The 20,139-nt window shown below is 47.2% G+C and overlaps 1 protein-coding gene across 1 annotated transcript in view; it reads right to left on the bottom strand.

Moving 5' to 3' along the window:
- Positions 1 to 6,330: 6,330 nt before the first annotated feature.
- smad7 (SMAD family member 7) overlaps positions 6,331 to 20,139 on the bottom strand; it is a 59,064-nt gene continuing 45,255 nt past the window's right edge. The window contains exon 4 of the mRNA XM_046305563.1: positions 6,331 to 7,244. Within this exon, the coding sequence (XP_046161519.1) occupies positions 6,706 to 7,244 (539 nt within the window). The 3' untranslated portion in view covers positions 6,331 to 6,705. The remainder of the gene's footprint in view (positions 7,245 to 20,139) is intronic.

The raw sequence follows: 20,139 nt of genomic DNA, 5'->3' as shown, positions 1-20,139 counted from the left end.
TATACATATGAGATGAGTATGTAGACAAAGTAAACAAAGCGGCATAGTTAAAGTGGCTAGTGATACATGTATTACATAAGGATGCAGTCGATGATGTAGAGTACAGTATATACATATGCATATGAGATGAATAATGTAGGGTAGGTAACATTATATAAGGTATCATTGTTTAAAGTGGCTAGTGATATATTTACATCATTTCCCATCAATTCCCATTATTAAAGTGGCTGGAGTTGGGTCAGTGTCAATGACAGTGTGTTGGCAGCAGCCACTCAATGTTAGTGGTGGCTGTTTAACAGTCTGATGGCCTTGAGATAGAAGCTGTTTTTCAGTCTCTCGGTCCCAGCTTTGATGCACCTGTACTGACCTCGCCTTCTGGATGATAGCGGGGTGAACAGGCAGTGGTTCGGGTGGTTGATGTCCTTGATGATCTTTATGGCCTTCCTGTAACATCGGGTGGTGTAGGTGTCCTGGAGGGCAGGTAGTTTGCCCCCGGTGATGCTTTGTGCAGACCTCACTACCCTCTGGAGAGCCTTACGGTTGAGGGCGGAGCAGTTGCCGTACCAGGCAGTGATACAGCCCGCCAGGATGCTCTCGATTGTGCATCTGTAGAAGTTTGTGAGTGCTTTTGGTGACAAGCCAAATTTCTTCAGCCTCCTGAGGTTGAAGAGGCGCTGCTGCGCCTTCTTCACGATGCTGTCTGTGTGAGTGGACCAATTCAGTTTGTCTGTGATGTGTATGCCGAGGAACTTAAAACTTGCTACCCTCTCCACTACTGTTCCATCAATGTGGATAGGGGGGTGTTCCCTCTGCTGTTTCCTGAAGTCCACAATCATCTCCTTAGGTTTGTTGACGTTGAGTGTGAGGTTATTTTCCTGACACCACACTCCGAGGGCCCTCACCTCCTCCCTGTAGGCCGTCTCGTCGTTGTTGGTAATCAAGCCTACCACTGTTGTGTCATCCGCAAACTTGATGATTGAGTTGGAGGCGTGCGTGACCACGCAGTCGTGGGTGAACAGGGAGTACAGGAGAGGGCTCAGAACGCACCCTTGTGGGGCCCCCGTGTTGAGGATCAGCGGGGAGGAGATGTTGTTGCCTACCCTCACCACCTGGGGCGGCCCGTCAGGAAGTCCAGTACCCAGTTGCACAGGGCGGGGTCGAGACCCAGGGTCTCGAGCTTGATGACGAGCTTGGAGGGTACTATGGTGTTGAATGCCGAGCTGTAGTCGATGAACAGCATTCTCACATAGGTATTCCTCTTGTCCAGGTGGGTTAGGGCAGTGTGCAGTGTGGTTGAGATTGCATCGTCTGTGGACCTATTTGGGCGGTAAGCAAATTGGAGTGGGTCTAGGGTGTCCGGTAGGGTGGAGGTGATATGGTCCTTGACTAGTCTCTCAAAGCACTTCATGATGACGGAAGTGAGTGCTACGGGGCGGTAGTCGTTTAGCTCAGTTACCTTAGCTTTCTTGGGAACAGGAACAATGGTGGCCCTCTTGAAGCTTGTGGGAACAGCAGACTGGTATAGGAATTGATTGAATATGTCCGTAAACACACCGGCCAGCTGGTCTGCGCATGCTCTGAGGGCGCGGCTGGGGATGCCGTCTGGGCCTGCAGCCTTGCGAGGGTTAACACGTTTAAATGTCTTACTCACCTCGGCTGCAGTGAAGGAGAGACCGCATGTTTTCATTGCAGGCCGTGTCAGTGGCACTGTATTGTCCTCAAAGCGGGCAAAAAAGTTATTTAGTCTGCCTGGGAGCAAGACATCCTGGTCCGTGACTGGGCTGGGTTTCTTCTTGTAGTCCGTGATTGACTGTAGACCCTGCCACATGCCTCTTGTGTCTGAGCCATTGAATTGAGATTCTACTTTGTCTCTGTACTGACGCTTAGCTTCTTTAATAGCCTTGCGGAGGGAATAGCTGCATTGTTTATATTCGGACATGTTACCAGACACCTTGCCCTGATTAAAAGCAGTGGTTCGCGCTTTCAGTTTCACGCGAATGCTGCCATCAATCCACGGTTTCTGGTTTGGGAATGTTTTTATCGTTGCTATGGGAACGGGGCACGTTCTAATGAACTCGCACACCGAATCAGCGTATTCGTCAATATTTTCATCTGACGCAATACGAAACATGTCCCAGTCCACGTGATGGAAGCAGTCTTGGAGTGTAGAGTCAGCTTGGTCTGACCAGCGTTGGACAGATCTCAGCGTGGGAGCCTCTTGTTTTAGCTTCTGCCTGTAGGCAGGGATCAGCAAAATGGAGTTGTGGTCAGCTTTTCCGAAAGGGGGGCGGGGCAGGGCCTTATATGCGTCGCGGAAGTTAGAGTAACAATGAGTCAATGTGGAGGCTATATACAGTGGGGGACCAGTACAGAGTCAATGTGGAGGCTATATACAGGGGGGTACCGGTACAGAGTCAATGTGGAGGCTATATACAGGGGGTACCAGTACAGAGTAAATGTGGAGGCTATATACAGGGGTACCAGTACAGAGTCAATGTGGAGACTATATACAGGGGGTACCGGTACAGAGTCAATGTGGAGGCTATATACAGGGGTACCAGTACAGAGTCAATGTGGAGACTATATACAGGGGGTACCGGTACAGAGTCAATGTGGAGGCTATATACAGGGGTACCAGTACAGAGTCAATGTGGAGACTATATACAGGGGTACCAGTACAGAGTCAATGTGGAGACTATATACAGGGGGTACCAGTACAGAGTCAATGTGGAGACTATATACAGGGGTACCAGTACAGAGTCAATGTGGAGACTATATACAGGGGGTACCAATACAGAGTCAATGTGGAGGCTATATACAGGGGTACCAGTACAGAGTCAATGTGGAGACTATATACAGGGGGTACCAGTACAGAGTCAATGTGGAGGCTATATACAGGGGTACCAGTACAGAGTCAATGTGGAGACTATATACAGGGGGTACCAGTACAGAGTAAATGTGGAGGCTATATACAGGGGTACCAGTACAGAGTCAATGTGGAGACTATATACAGGGGGATACCAGTACAGAGTCAATGTGGAGGCTATATACAGGGGTACCAGTACAGAGTCAATGTGGAGACTATATACAGGGGGTACCAGTACAGTCAATGTGGAGGCTATATACAGGGGTACCAGTACAGAGTCAATGTGGAGACTATATACAGGGGGTACCAGTACAGAGTCAATGTGGAGACTATATACAGGGGGTACCAGTACAGAGTCAATGTGGAGACTATATACAGGGGGTACCAGTACAGAGTCAATGTGGAGGCTATATACAGGGGTACCAGTACAGAGTCAATGTGGAGACTATATACAGGGGTACCAGTACAGAGTCAATGTAGAGACTATATACAGGGGGTACCAGTACAGAGTCAATGTGGAGACTATATACAGGGGTACCAGTACAGAGTCAATGTGGAGACTATATACAGGGGGTACCAGTACAGAGTCAATGTGGAGACTATATACAGGGGGTACCAGTACAGAGTCAATGTGGAGACTATATACAGGGGGTACCAGTACAGAGTAAATGTGGAGGCTATATACAGGGGGTACCAGTACAGAGTCAATGTGGAGACTATATACAGGGGGTACCAGTACAGAGTCAATGTGGAGACTATATACAGGGGTACCAGTACAGAGTAAATGTGGAGACTATATACAGGGGTACCAGTACAGAGTCAATGTGGAGACTATATACAGGGGTACCAGTACAGAGTCAATGTGGAGGCTATATACAGGGGTACCAGTACAGAGTCAATGTGGAGGCTATATACAGGGGGTACCAGTACAGAGTCAATGTGGAGACTATATACAGGGGGTACGGTACAGAGTCAATGTGGAGGCTATATACAGGGGGTACCAGTACAGAGTCAATGTGGAGACTATATGCAGGGGGGTACCAGTACAGAGTCAATGTAGAGACTATATGCAGGGGGTACCAGTACAGAAAGCAATTCATTATGATGTTTATCTCTTTGTAGTCATTCAGTTCTCTCTTAGCTGGAGAAGGGACACGCACACATGTTATGTACCAGTCCTGCACAGTGATGTTGGTTTTCAGCCTGTCTCTACTAGTCCTGCACAGTGATGTTGGTTTTCAGCCTGCCTCTACTAGTCCTGCATGGTGGTGTTGGTTTTCAGCCTGCCTCTACCAGTCCTGCACAGTGATGTTGGTTTTCAGTCTGCCTCTACTAGTCCTGCATGGTGATGTTGGTTTTCAGCCTGCCTCTACTAGTCCTGCATGGTGATGTTGGTTTTCAGCCTGCCTCTACTAGTCCTGCACAGTGATGTTGGTTTTCAGCCTGCCTCTACTAGTCCTGCATGGTGGTGTTGGTTTTCAGCCTGCCTCTACTAGTCCTGCATGGTGATGTTGGTTTTCAGCCTGCCTCTACTAGCCCTGCACAGTGATGTTGGTTTTCAGCCTGCCTCTACTAGTCCTGCATGGTGGTGTTGGTTTTCAGCCTGCCTCTACCAGTCCTGCACAGTGATGTTGGTTTTCAGTCTGCCTCTACTAGTCCTGCATGGTGATGTTGGTTTTCAGCCTGCCTCTACTAGTCCTGCATGGTGGTGTTGGTTTTCAGCCTGCCTCTACCAGTCCTGCACAGTGATGTTGGTTTTCAGTCTGCCTCTACTAGTCCTGCATGGTGATGTTGGTTTTCAGCCTGCCTCTACTAGTCCTGCATGGTGATGTTGGTTTTCAGCCTGCCTCTACTAGTCCTGCACAGTGATGTTGGTTTTCAGAGTTAGGCTGTTAGACGATTGCAAACTACAAGAAGACTGGGGCAGAAAGCCCCGATGAGCCCTGAGTTACGGCTGTCAGACGACTGAAAACTACAAGAAGAATGGGGCGGAAAGCCCCGACGAGCCCTGAGTTACGGCTGTCAGACGACTGAAAACTACAAGAAGAATGGGGCGGAAAGCCCCGACGAGCCCTGAGTTACGGCTGTCAGACGACTGCAAACTACAAGAAGAATGGGGCGGAAAGCCCCGACGAGCCCTGAGTTACGGCTGTTAGACGACTGAAAACTACAAGAAGAATGGGGCGGAAACGAGCCCTGAGTTACGGCTGTCAGACGACTGCAAACTACAAGAAGAATGGGGCGGAAAGCCCCGACGAGCCCTGAGTTACGGCTGTCAGACGACTGCAAACTACAAGAAGAATGGGGCGGAAAGCCCCGACGAGCCCTGAGTTACGGCTGTCAGACGACTGCAAACTACAAGAAGAATGGGGGAAAGCGGAAAGCCCTGAGTTACGGCTGTCAGAGACCCTGAATGGGGTTACGGCTACGGCTGTTAGACGTCATTGTTTAGGGAGTAAACACGTGTTGCAGTGTTTACAGAGCGAGCAGCAGAGGATGACATGTCAAATACATCCTATCTCATCCTCCCGGCTAACACAAAGGCGGTAAGAACAATATGCAAAATAGAATTGTATTGTGTCGCGATTTAAATTTAAAGGCAACGTTCTCGCATTTATGGAGACTGCATTTACAGTAGAAGTTGCATATGCCGACTCAATCTGAAATGTGCTATAGGCCTAAACTTCTGCTGTATGGATTGAATCAGGCCCAAGGTTAGCCAGGGTTAGTGTGTGGATTATGTGTCATGTTGAATAGTGTTGTGTCAATATTCAGTTGCCTTAAAAAATATATATATATACAAAAGAGCAATTCAAAATGTTCAACTGACTGCCATTTACTGTTAAGTTAAATGTGTAAACCAAATGTCTAGATTCTAGTATGCTACTCATTACAGCCTATTTCCAACCTACAGAAGACATCATTCAAAAACATCTGGATTCACCTCAGTACCTCAGTACATCAGTACCTCAGCATCTCAGTACATCAGCATCTCAGTACATCAGTACCTCAGCACATCAGCATCTCAGTACCTCAGTACCTCAGCATCTCAGCTCCTCAGTACATCAGTACCTCAGCACCCCAGTACCTCAGCATCTCAGTACATCAGCACCCCAGTATCTCAGCATCTCAGTACCTCAGTACCTCAGCACATCAGCACCCCAGTATCTCAGCATCTCAGTACCTCAGTACATCAGTTTCTCAGCATCTCAGCATCTCAGTACCTCAGCACCTCAGTACCTCAGTACATCAGTACCTCAGTACATCAGTACCTCAGCACCTCAGCACCTCAGTACATCAGTACCTCAGTACATCAGTACCTCAGTACATCAGTACCTCAGTACCTCAGCACCTCAGTACATCAGTACCTCAGTACATCAGTACCTCAGTACCTCAGTACATCAGTACCTCAGTACATCAGTACCTGCACCCACAGAAAAAAACACCAGTAGATAAATATAATTTCTCTTATTTATTTTGGCATTTCTTTGTTTGTATTTATATTAAGCAAAGTGCATCTTATTTTATTTTCCTCATCAACACATTGCACAATACATAAATAATGATGCATATAAAATGTCTTCATATTTACAAGTAATAATATATTTATATATATAACATAAAATACATTTTCGCTTTTAATTTCACTTTTAATTAAATCTTTGAGTCATTTGTCATACTGGGTTTTGTTTGTCTCTTCTTTAAACATCTTCCTTTTTGAAGCACTGTCTTCTGGGAAAAAAAGGGAAAGGTAAGGGACTAGTCTGTGTCCTCCGTTCCCTCCTGGTCCTCGAATGAGGAGAACGAGGAAGAAGAAGGGGAAGGAAGGTAATCTGTTTTTATTGGTTGTTGAATATGACCTCCAGCCAACAGGGACAGCTACTAATAAACTGTCTTGTGTAGCACTGACCCCAGCCCTTCACCAAGCTGATCTGTACAGTAAACACAGTCCTCGGCTGCTGTGTGAACTCCTGATCGTTAGGCCTCTGCAGGCTGTCTGCCTTCTCAAAGTCAAAGGCCTTAATGGAGAATCCGGGGAACACTTTATGCACCAGTAAGGTCCGCGAGTCGGGATTGTCCAGTGTGGCCGACTTGATGAAGATGGGGTAGCAGCTGCGGTTGTACACCCACACCCCGTCGGGCTCGCGACTCAGCTGGATGCCGTAGCCGATCTTGGTCCGCACCATCTGAGACAGCGGGCTCTTGTTGTCGGAGCTGAGCTGGCCCAGGCAGAAGCCGTTCCCCTGAGGTAGGTCATAGAAGATGTTCAGGGAAGGCTCCTGGACCGAGTAGAGGCGCCCCACACGGGTCTTCTCCTCCCAGTACGCAACCACGCACCAGTGGGATCTGTCGCCCGACTCCTGGAGAGCCTGGGAATCTATAGGGAGAGACAGAGAGACGGAGAGACGGAGGAGGGTTACAACTCTGGACTGAACACACAGCAGATTAAACATAACATGTATTTTATTCATTTCAAATGAGTGACTCAGAAGGAAAGATGAAATGAGGAGAGAGGATAGGACAGATGAGGGTAGAGGGATGAAAGGAGAGGGGGGGGGGGTAGAGGATTAAGGAAGCAGACTGGCCAACATTGAGTCCATTAGTGAATCAACAGGAAAACCAGTCTTTTTGACCAGCCTGATGATGCAGTGGCTGAGAGATTTAAGAGGATTTCTTATCAACAACTACTCAATTAAAGTCTTTAAAAAGTCTGTAAACGAGGAGATAAAAGAAACCAACTGTTTCACTACAGCCAACTCTTAACTAAATACTGTATGTAGACATTTCACAATATGTTTCACTACAGCCAACTCTTAACTAAATACTGTATGTAGACATTTCACAATATGTTTCACTACAGCCAACTCTTAACTAAATACTGTATGTAGACATTTCACAATATGTTTCACTACAGCCAACTCTTAACTAAATACTGTATGTAGACATTTCACAATATGTTTCAGCTACAGCCAACTCTTAACTAAATACTGTATGTAGACATTTCACAATATGTTTCAACTACAGCCAACTCTTAACTAAATACTGTATGTAGACATTTCACAATATGTTTCACTACAGCCAACTCTTAACTAAATACTGTATGTAGACATTTCACAATATGTTTCACTACAGCCAACTCTTAACTAAATACTGTATGTAGACATTTCACAATATGTTTCACTACAGCCAACTCTTAACTAAATACTGTATGTAGACATTTCACAATATGTTTCACTACAGCCAACTCTTAACTAAATACTGTATGTAGACATTTCACAATATGTTTCACTACAGCCAACTCTTAACTAAATACTGTATGTAGACATTTCACAATATGTTTCACTACAGCCAACTCTTAACTAAATACTGTATGTAGACATTTCACAATATGTTTCACTACAGCCAACTCTTAACTAAATACTGTATGTAGACATTTCACAATATGTTTCACTACAGCCAACTCTTAACTAAATACTGTATGTAGACATTTCACAATATGTTTCAACTACAGCCAACTCTTAACTAAATACTGTATGTAGACATTTCACAATATGTTTCAACTACAGCCAACTCTTAACTAAATACTGTATGTAGACATTTCACAATATGTTTCAACTACAGCCAACTCTTAACTAAATACTGTATGTAGACATTTCACAATATGTTTCAACTACAGCCAACTCTTAACTAAATACTGTATGTAGACATTTCACAATATGTTTCACTACAGCCAACTCTTAACTAAATACTGTATGTAGACATTTCACAATATGTTTCACTACAGCCAACTCTTAACTAAATACTGTATGTAGACATTTCACAATATGTTTCAACTACAGCCAACTCTTAACTAAATACTGTATGTAGACATTTCACAATATGTTTCAACTACAGCCAACTCTTAACTAAATACTGTATGTAGACATTTCACAATATGTTTCAACTACAGCCAACTCTTAACTAAATACTGTATGTAGACATTTCACAATATGTTTCAACTACAGCCAACTCTTAACTAAATACTGTATGTAGACATTTCACAATATGTTTCAACTACAGCCAACTCTTAACTAAATACTGTATGTAGACATTTCACAATATGTTTCAACTACAAAGCGCTATGACTCAAAAAGTATAATCAATATCACAGTGCATCCTTCATTACACAATCATCCTCCAAAAACAACAGACATTTCTGGAATTCGCACAAGAAAAGCAACTAGACAGGACACACGCACACACACACGCACGCACGCACGCACACACACACACACACACACACACACACACACACACACACACACACACACACACACACACACACACACACACACACACACACACACACACACACACACACACACACACACACACACACACACACACACACACACACACACACCCATCCAATCCCTGTTTATACAAGCCTTAATGGTTATCTTCTGTCTGGAGCCTTGTATTTTCCTTACAGGCCAACTAACGATGTTCTGACGTCAAGCAGAAGGTAAATCTGTCCTAATCACTGTTTTATAGCCGTACAACTCATTCTACCACGGGAAGATACAAGTAATAGGTTTAATATTCAAGAGAGGGCAACCAGAAGGAAATGTAGCTTCTCTTTGAAAGACAGTGTAAAAGCCTCTTAAATGACTCCCTTCACAGTGCAGTACTAGTAGAGTGTCCTTTTGGGAGGCCTGTTATAAGAGCTGCTCTCCACTCTGCACACAGGAAAGGGTCTGATTAAAGGAGAGGAAAGCAAGGGCCCAATAAAACACCAGGAAGGAGACACAGCAGTTACACTACAGCTACAAACAACTAGGACTGAAAAGTCATCATCACGAAGTGGAGACACAGGAGCACGGCACACGAGGTAAACGCCTAGCTATTCAGAGAGAGAGCTGTAAAATAGACAACGGCACCTATGTGATTGGTTGAAAATCTACGCCTACTGTAGTGTTGCAAAATTCCAGGTAACTTTCCCTAATGACCAGGTTTTCCAGAAATACAATTGATGACGAAGGAATAAGCAATCAGGAATCATTTCTGTATCTTCTCTGAGAGGGTTAGACATTCAATGGTTAAAAGTTCACAAAACAAAAAAAGGGGTTCTCTTGCACAGAGCCCCCTTACAGTCAGTTTGGTGCCCCCTTACAGTCAGTTTGGTGCTCCCTTACAGTCAGTTTGGTGCCCCCTTACAGTCAGTTTGGTGCCCCCTTACAGTCAGTTTGGTGCCCCCTTACAGTCAGTTTGGTGCCCCCTTACAATCAGTTTGGTGCCCCCTTACAGTCAGTTTGGTGCCCCCTTACAGTCAGTTTGGTGCCCCCTTACAGTCAGTATGGTGCCCCCTTACAGTCAGTTTGGTGCCCCCTTACAGTCAGTTTGGTGCCCCCTTACAGTCAGTTTGGTGCCCCCTTACAGTCAGTTTGGTGCCCCCTTACAGTCAGTTTGGTGCCCCCTTACAGTCAGTTTGGTGCCCCCTTACAATCAGTTTGGTGCCCCCTTACAGTCAGTTTGGTGCCCCCTTACAGTCAGTTTGGTGCCCCCTTACAGTCAGTTTGGTGCCCCCTTACAGTCAGTTTGGTGCCCCCAGTCAGTTTACAGTACAGTCAGTTTGGTGCCCCCAGTCAGTTTGGTGCCCCCAGTCAGTTTGGTGCCCCCTTACAGTCAGTTTGGTGCCCCCAGTCAGTTTGATGCCCCCTTACAGTCAGTTTGGTGCCCCCAGTCAGTTTGATGCCCCCTTACAGTCAGTTTGGTGCCCCCTTACAGTATGTATGTATGTCAGTTTGGTGCCCCCTTACAGTCAGTTTGGTGCCCCCAGTCAGTTTGATGCCCCCTTACAGTCAGTTTGATGCCCCCTTACAGTCAGTTTGGTGCCCCCTTACAGTCAGTTTGGTGCCCCCTTACAGTCAGTTTGGTGCCCCCTTACAGTCAGTTTGGTGCCCCCTTACAGTCAGTTTGGTCCCCCCCCTCTCCAGTCCTTTCATCTTTCTGGGCCGGCAGACTGTAGTCAGTAATATGTGTAGCAGAAGAACCAGAGCTGAGACAGAACAGAGGGAACTATCTGGTTCTGCCAATAGAGCAGTATCTCAGTCTGCTCTCGTCAGGCTGCTCTACAGCCTGTTATGAGCTCAGGATCCAGTCTTCATTTCAAATGGCTTCCTATTCACTAGTGCTCTGGTCTAAAGTAGTGCACTATATAGGGTTTAGGGTGCCAGCCCTGGTCTAAAGTAGTGCACTATATAGGGATTAGGGTGCTGTTTTGGACACACACCTAGAGTTCATTAGGAACTGTTGGTAAAAGGAAAATGACAACACTAGGGAGGGAAAACATTTCTTCCACAAAATGACAGGCTGTTCGTGGGCCGTTCTCTTTGAAGTCGGCCGATGTAAGGCCAAGGGGAATTATCCTAAATCCAACCAGCGAGCTCCCTGGCTACTGAGGACATAGTATTTACGTTTGAGAAAGAAAAAAAACATTACTCAAACCGACTGAGGATAAAAGATTGAGGAAAGAGGCACAAAGGGAGACCAGGCCGCTCCTCCCTCTCTATGTTTGTGTGTGTGTGTGTGTGTGTGTGTGTGTGTGTGTGTGTGTGTGTGTGTGTGTGTGTGTGTGTGTGTGTGTGTGTGTGTGTGTGTGTGTGTGTGTGTGTGTGTGTGTCATTTCAAAGGTCTCAAAGTTAATATTCTCATTGTTCTTGGATGTGAGCGATTTGAGGCAAAGCTCTCACCTGTGGGCTGTGCTCTCTACTCTACCCTGCTCTCGTGTCTCTCCCTCCCCCCCCCCCTCCCTCCCTCTCCCCCTCTCTCTCTCCCCCTCCCTCTCCCCCCCCTCTCTCCCTCCCTCCCTCTCCCCCCTCCCTCGCTCCCCCCCTCTCTCTCTATCCCTCCCCCTCCCTCCCTCTCTCCCTCCCCCCCCCCCCTCCCTCCCTCCCCCTCTCTCCCTCCCTCTCCCCCTCCCTCCCCCCCTCTCTCCCTCCCTCTCCCCCCCTCCCCCCCCTCCCTCCCCCTCCCTCTCTCTCTCCCCCCCTCCCTCCCTCTCTCTCCCCCTCCCTCCCTCCCCCCCCTCTCTCTCTCCCTCTCCCCCTCTCTCTCTATCCCTCCCTCCCCCCCTCTCTCCCCCCTCCCCCCTCTCTCTCTCCCTCCCTCCCCCTCTCCTCCCCCTCCCTCCCCCTCAGTTCAATTCAAAGGAGATTTATTGACATGGGAAACATGTTTACATTGCTAAAGCAAGTGAAATAAACAAACAAAACTAAGAAGAAAATCTAACAACATCAACAACAAAGGATTAGAAATGAACAGTCATTTTCAAGTGTTATATTATCATCTAGGAGTGTTTTAGCGATGTGTAAATACTTGTAGTATGAATAGTGGGGGAAGATAAATAAACAGATAAGTATGGGTGGTTTTTCCAACGTTGTTGGTTCTCCACTGGTTTCCATTTCCTCATGGCAACGGCCCACACATCTTACTGCTGTGATTGCACAGGGTATTTTGTCGAACAAATATCGGACTTTATCAATGTTGTATTTGGTTTTTTTAACTAGTCAAGGATTTTTTTCATTTTGGGTGATTTTGGTCATTCTACCAGTCTCTGTTTAGGGCCAGACAGTTGGCTGCTTTTTGGTTGATTCTTACCAGTGTGTCAAATGGTTATCTTTTTTTCTCTCTCGTGATTTGATGGGTCTATAATTTTGCTGTCATGGGGCTCTGTGGGGTCTGTTTGTGTTTGTGAACAGAGCCCCAGAACCAGTTTGCTGAGGGGAATCTTCTCTAGGTTCATCTCTCTGTAAGTGGGGACTTTGTGGTGGAATATGTGGGCATTGCTTCCTTTTAGGTGGTTGTAGAATTTAACAGATATTTTCTGTATGTTGATAACTAGTGGGTATAGTCCTTATTCTGCTCTGCATGCATTGTTAGGGGTGTTGCATTGAAGACAAAGTATAATTGAGCAGAATTCTGCATGCAGAGTCTGAATTGGGTGTTTGTCCCATTTTGTGATGTCAAACCTCACAACCGCAGAGGGAAATGCGTTCTATAACTGATCCTAATTGGGATGTCAAGATTTATGTTCCCTTTGATGGCATAGGAGACCCTTCTTGCCTTGTCTCTTAGATAGTTCACAACTTTGTGGAAGTTATCTGTGGTGCTGATGTATAAGGCTGAGGTGGGTATAACTCTTTGTGTGTTCTAGTGCAACAGTGTCTAGATACAATTTGTATTTGTTGTCCTGGCAACTGGACCTATCTTACTGAGATTTACTGTCAGGGCCCAGGTCTGACAGAATCTGTGCAGAATATCTAGGTGCTGCTGTAGGCCCTCCTTGGTTGGGGACAGAAGCACCAGATCATCAGCAAACAGTAGACATTTGACTTCAGATTCTAGTAGGGTGAGGCCAGGTGCTGCAGACTCTCTCTCTCTCACTCTGTGTGTCTCTGTCTCTCTCACTGTCTCTCTCTCTCTGTTTCTCTCTCTGTCTCTCTCTCTCTCTCTGTCTCTCTCTCTCTCTGTCTCTCTCTGTCTCTCTCTCTCTCTGTCTCTCTCTCTCTCACTGTCTCTCTCTCTCTCTCTCTCTCTCTGTCTGTCTCTCTGTCTCTGTCTCTCTCTCTGTCTCTCTCTCTGTCTCTCTCTCTCTCTCTCTCTCACTCACTCACTCCTCTGTATGTTTGTTATTCTTGAGAATAAAGGTAGAGAGGAGAGAGACACACAGAGAGAGAGAAAGAAAGCAAGGGGCCTGGCAGGCTGGCGTCAGAGGTCATTACACGGCTGCTTGTCTGAGCCTGTCATCACAGCCTGAAACCACAGAGGTATTCATCACAGCCTGAAACCACAGAGCTATTCATCACAGCCTGAAACCACAGAGGTATTTATCACAGCCTGAAACCACAGAGGTATTTATCACAGCCTGAAACCACAGAGGTATTTATCACAGCCTGAAACCACAGAGATATTCATCACAGCCTGAAACCACAGAGGTATTTATCACAGCCTGAAACCACAGAGATATTCATCACAGCCTGAAACCACAGAGGTATTCATCACAGCCTGAAACCACAGAGCTATTCATCACAGCCTGAAACCACAGAGGTATTTATCACAGCCTGAAACCACAGAGGTATTTATCACAGCCTGAAACCACAGAGGTATTTATCACAGCCTGAAACCACAGAGATATTCATCACAGCCTGAAACCACAGAGGTATTTATCACACGATTTAGTGCCCAACTACACACACTACATCGAGGGAGGGAGAGAGAGAGACAGAGAGAGGGAGAGAGAGAGACAGAGAGGGAGAGAGAGAGACAGTGAGAGAGACAGAGACACACAGAGAGAGACAGAGAGATAGAGAGACAGTGAGAGAGAGACAGAGACACAGAGAGAGAGAGACAGAGACACAGAGAGAGAGACAAAAAGAGACAGAGAGAGAGACACAGAGAGAGACAGAGAGAGAGAGCTTCCCAGCAAAAACATTTCGGAAAAGTTTGTGCATATATTATGACGACATTTTCATTTTTTCTGGGGGCAAGAGGAAGTCTACGACCCTCGTCTGTGATTGGTCAACAGTGGAGATTCTTACAGAAAGTCTTTGTTGTCATTCATTCACTGACAGTACCATCCAGGGAAAGTATGTGGATGTCCAGGGCTCTGTGCTGGCTGTCACTGACAGTACCATCCAGGGAAAGTATGTGGATGTCCAGGGCTCTGTGCTGGCTGTCACTGACAGTACCATCCAGGGAAAGTATGTGGATGTCCAGGGCTATGTGCTGGCTGTCACTGACAGTACCATCCAGGGAAAGTATGTGGATGTCCAGGGCTATGTGCTGGCTGTCACTGACAGTACCATCCAGGGAAAGTATGTGGATGTCCAGGGCTCTGTGCTGGCTGTCACTGACAGTACCATCCAGGGAAAGTATGTGGATGTCCAGGGCTCTGTGCTGGCTGTCACTGACAGTACAACCCAGGGAAAGTATGTGAAGATCCAGGGCTCTGTGCTGGCTGTCACTGACAGTACAACCCAGGGAAAGTATGTGGATGTCCAGGGCTCTGTGCTGGCTGTCACTGACAGTACAACCCAGGGAAAGTATGTGGATGTCCAGGGCTCTGTGCTGGCTGTCACTGACAGTACCATCCAGGGAAAGTATGTGGATGTCCAGGGCTCTGTGCTGGCTGTCACTGACAGTACAACCCAGGGAAAGTATGTGGATGTCCAGGGCTCTCTATCTATCAACCTGACCGCGGGTGGTTTGAGTACCACATATTTAAAAAATATATAGCAATATACTTTCAAGTGATTAAAACCTGTGTAGAAATAATAATGGACCTACATTCATACAGTATCTTGACTGTGTCCAGCTCACTGATAATCACCCAAATGAAAGCTAGACAGTCGGGGACCATCAAATTAAAAACATATATATTGATAAAAGATTCAATAACGTTTTGTCAGCTAGGAAATATAAAAACAATTTTTAGTGTGACACTCCAGACGTTGTTGAAGAACCAATGTGTTCCCCTGGTCAAAACCATGTCACCCTGCAGGGGCCTTTCCTCTGTCCTTCCCTCCCGCTGTCTGGCTGTCTTCCGTTGCGTTTCTGTGACGGTGAAGATGGCAGCTGAGGGTCTATTTTAACGTGGCTTGCTGACTGCCGGGCGGCCACTCTGACGACAGTGGTAGAAAACATTCCATTCCAAAGTAGCAGGGTTAGATAAGAGCATTACTGAGCTGAGAGCAGGAACACACAGACAGAGAGACACAGACAGAGAGACACAGACAGAGAGACACAGACAGAGAGACACAGACAGAGAGACACAGACAGAGACACAGACAGAGACACAGACAGAGAGACAGAGACACAGACAGAGAGACAGAGATACAGACAGAGAGACAGAGACACAGACAGAGAGACAGAGACACAGACAGAGAGACAGAGACACAGACAGAGAGACAGAGACAGAGAGACAGAGATACAGACAGAGAGACACAGACACAGACAGAGAGACAGAGATACAGACAGAGAGACACAGACAGAGAGACAGAGACAGAGAGACAGAGATACAGACAGAGAGACAGAGATACAGACAGAGACACAGACAGAGAGACAGACAGAGAGACAGAGACACAGACAGAGAGACAGAGACACAGACAGAGAGACAGAGACACAGACAGAGAGACACAGACAGAGAGACAGAGACACAGACAGAGAGACACAGACAGAGAGACAGAGATACAGACAGAGAGACACAGACAGAGAGACAGAGATACAGACAGAGACACAGACAGAGAGACAGAGATACAGACAGAGAGACAGAGACACAGACAGAGAGACAGAGACACAGACAGAGAGACAGAGACACAGACAGAGAGACAGAGATACAGACAGAGAGACAGAGATACAGACAGAGAGACAGAGACACAGACAGAGAGACAGAGATACAGACAGAGAGACAGAGATACAGACAGAGAGACAGAGATACAGACAGAGAGACAGAGATACAGACAGAGAGACAGAGATACAGACAGAGAGACAGAGACAGACAGACAGAGAGACAGAGATACAGACAGAGAGACAGAGATACAGACAGAGAGACAGAGATACAGACAGAGAGACAGAGATACAGACAGAGAGACAGAGACACAGACAGAGAGACAGAGATACAGACAGAGAGACAGAGACACAGACAGAGAGACAGAGATACAGACAGAGAGACAGAGATACAGACAGAGAGACAGAGATACAGACAGAGAGACAGACAGACAGAGAGACAGAGATACAGACAGAGAGACAGAGATACAGACAGAGAGACAGAGACACAGACAGAGAGACAGAGATACAGACAGAGAGACAGAGATACAGACAGAGAGACACAGACAGAGAGACACAGACAGAGAGACACAGACAGAGAGACAGAGATACAGACAGAGAGACAGAGACACAGACAGAGAGACAGAGACACAGACAGAGAGACAGAGATACAGACAGAGAGACAGAGACACAGACAGAGAGACAGAGACACAGACAGAGAGACAGAGATACAGACAGAGAGACAGAGACACAGACAGAGAGACAGAGACACAGACAGAGAGACAGAGATACAGACAGAGAGACAGAGACACAGACAGAGACAGAGACACAGACAGAGAGACAGAGATACAGACAGAGAGACAGAGACACAGACAGAGAGACAGAGATACAGACAGAGAGACAGAGATACAGACAGAGAGACAGAGACACAGACAGAGAGACAGAGATACAGACAGAGAGACACAGACAGAGAGACAGAGATACAGACAGAGAGACACAGACAGAGAGACACAGACAGAGAGACAGAGATACAGACAGAGAGACACAGACAGAGAGACAGAGACAGAGAGACAGAGATACAGACAGAGAGACAGAGACACAGACAGAGACAGAGAGACACAGACAGAGAGACAGAGATACAGACAGAGAGACAGAGACACAGACAGAGAGACAGAGATACAGACAGAGAGACACAGACAGAGAGACAGAGACACAGACAGAGAGACACAGACAGAGAGACAGAGATACAGACAGAGAGACAGAGACACAGACAGAGATACAGACAGAGAGACAGAGATACAGACAGAGAGACAGAGACACAGACAGAGAGACAGAGATACAGACAGAGAGACAGAGACACAGACAGAGAGACAGAGATACAGACAGAGACACAGACAGAGACACAGACAGAGAGACAGAGATACAGACAGAGAGACAGAGACACAGACAGAGACAGAGATAAAGACAGAGAGACAGAGACACAGACAGAGAGACAGAGACACAGACAGAGAGACAGAGACACAGACAGAGATACAGACAGAGAGACAGAGAGACACAGACAGAGAGACAGAGATACAGACAGAGAGACACAGACAGAGAGACAGAGATACAGACAGAGAGACACAGACAGAGAGACACAGACAGAGAGACAGAGATACAGACAGAGAGACAGAGACACAGACAGAGAGACACAGACAGAGAGACACAGACAGAGAGACACAGACAGAGAGACAGAGATACAGACAGAGAGACAGAGACACAGACAGAGAGACAAAGACAGAGAGACACAGACAGAGAGACAGAGATACAGACAGAGAGACACAGACAGAGAGACAGAGACACAGACAGAGAGACAGAGACACAGACAGAGAGACAGAGAGAGAGAGACAGAGACACAGACAGAGAGACACAGACAGAGAGACAGAGACAGGGAGACACAGACAGAGAGACAGAGACAGGAACACACAGACAGAGAGACACAGACAGAGAGACAGAGACACAGACAGAGAGACACAGACAGAGACAGGGAGACACAGACAGAGACAGGGAGAGAGACACAGACAGAGAGACGGAGACAGGGAGAGAGACAGACAGAGAGACACAGACAGAGAGACAGAGACAGGGAGAGAGACACAGAGACAGGGAGAGAGACACAGACAGAGAGACGGAGACAGGGAGAGAGACACAGACAGAGAGAGAGACACAGACAGAGAGACGGAGACAGGGAGAGAGACACAGACAGAGAGAGACAGAGTGACAGAGACAGGGAGAGAGACACAGACAGAGACACAGAGACAGGGAGAGAGACACAGACAGAGAGACGGAGACAGACAGAGAGACACAGACAGAGAGAGACAGAAAGACAGAGACAGGGAGAGAGACACAGACAGAGACACAGAGACAGGGAGAGAGACACAGACAGAGAGAGACAGAGTGACAGAGACAGGGAGAGAGACACAGACAGAGACAGGGAGAGAGACACAGACAGAGAGACGGAGACAGGGAGAGAGACACAGACAGAGAGAGACAGAGTGACAGAGACAGGGAGAGAGACACAGACAGAGAGACGGAGACAGGGAGAGAGACACAGACAGAGAGAGACAGAAAGACAGAGACAGGGAGAGAGACACAGACAGAGACACAGAGACAGGGAGAGAGACACAGACAGAGAGAGACAGAGTGACAGAGACAGGGAGAGAGACACAGACAAAGACAGGGAGAGAGACACAGACAGAGACAGAGACAGGGAGAGAGACACAGACAGAGAGACAGAGACAGGGAGAGAGACACAGACAGAGACACAGAGACAGGGAGAGAGACACAGACAGAGAGAGACAGAGTGACAGAGACAGGGAGAGAGACCCAGACAAAGACAGGGAGAGAGACACAGACAGAGACAGAGACAGGGAGAGAGACACAGACAGAGACAGGGAGAGAGACCCAGACAAAGACAGGGAGAGAGACACAGACAGAGACAGGGAGAGAGACACAGACAGAGAGAGACACAGACAGAGAGAGACACAGACAGAGAGAGACACAGACAGAGACACAAAGACAGGGAGAGAGACACAGACAGAGAGAGACAGAGTGACAGAGACAGGGAGAGAGACACAGACAAAGACAGGGAGAGAGACACAGACAGGGACAGAGACAGGGAGAGAGACACAGACAGAGAGACAGAGACAGGGAGAGAGACACAGACAGAGACAGAGAGACAGGGAGAGAGACACAGACAGAGAGAGACAGAGTGACAGAGACAGGGAGAGAGACACAGACAGAGACACAGAGACAGGGAGAGAGACACAGACAGAGAGAGACAGAGTGACAGAGACAGGGAGAGAGACCCAGACAAAGACAGGGAGAGAGACACAGACAGAGACAGAGACAGGGAGAGAGACACAGACAGAGACAGGGAGAGAGACCCAGACAAAGACAGGGAGAGAGACACAGACAGAGACAGAGACAGGGAGAGAGACACAGACAGAGAGACGGAGACAGGGAGAGAGACACAAACAGAGACACAGAGACAGGGAGAGAGACACAGACAGAGAGAGACAGAGTGACAGAGACAGGGAGAGAGACACAGACAGAGACAGAGACAGAGAGAGACACAGACAGAGAGAGACAGGGAGAGAGACACAGACAGAGACACAGAGACAGGGAGAGAGAGCCAGACAGAGAGAGACAGAGTGACAGAGACAGGGAGAGAGACACAGACAGAGACAGGGAGAGAGACACAGACAGAGACAGAGCCAGGGAGAGAGACACAGACAGAGAGACGGAGACAGAGAGAGAGACACAGACAGAGAGAGACAGAGTGACAGAGACAGGGAGAGAGAGACACAGACAGAGAGACGGAGACAGGGAGAGAGACACAGACAGAGAGAGACAGAGTGACAGAGACAGGGAGAGAGACACAGACAGAGACACAGAGACAGGGAGAGAGACACAGACAGAGAGAAACAGAG

This window comes from Oncorhynchus gorbuscha, linkage group LG16, assembly GCF_021184085.1.
Source record: "Oncorhynchus gorbuscha isolate QuinsamMale2020 ecotype Even-year linkage group LG16, OgorEven_v1.0, whole genome shotgun sequence".
Taxonomy (NCBI): domain Eukaryota; kingdom Metazoa; phylum Chordata; class Actinopteri; order Salmoniformes; family Salmonidae; genus Oncorhynchus; species Oncorhynchus gorbuscha.
The sequence above is the reverse complement of the archived record's forward strand: the minus strand, read 5'-3'. Positions and strand labels throughout refer to the sequence as shown.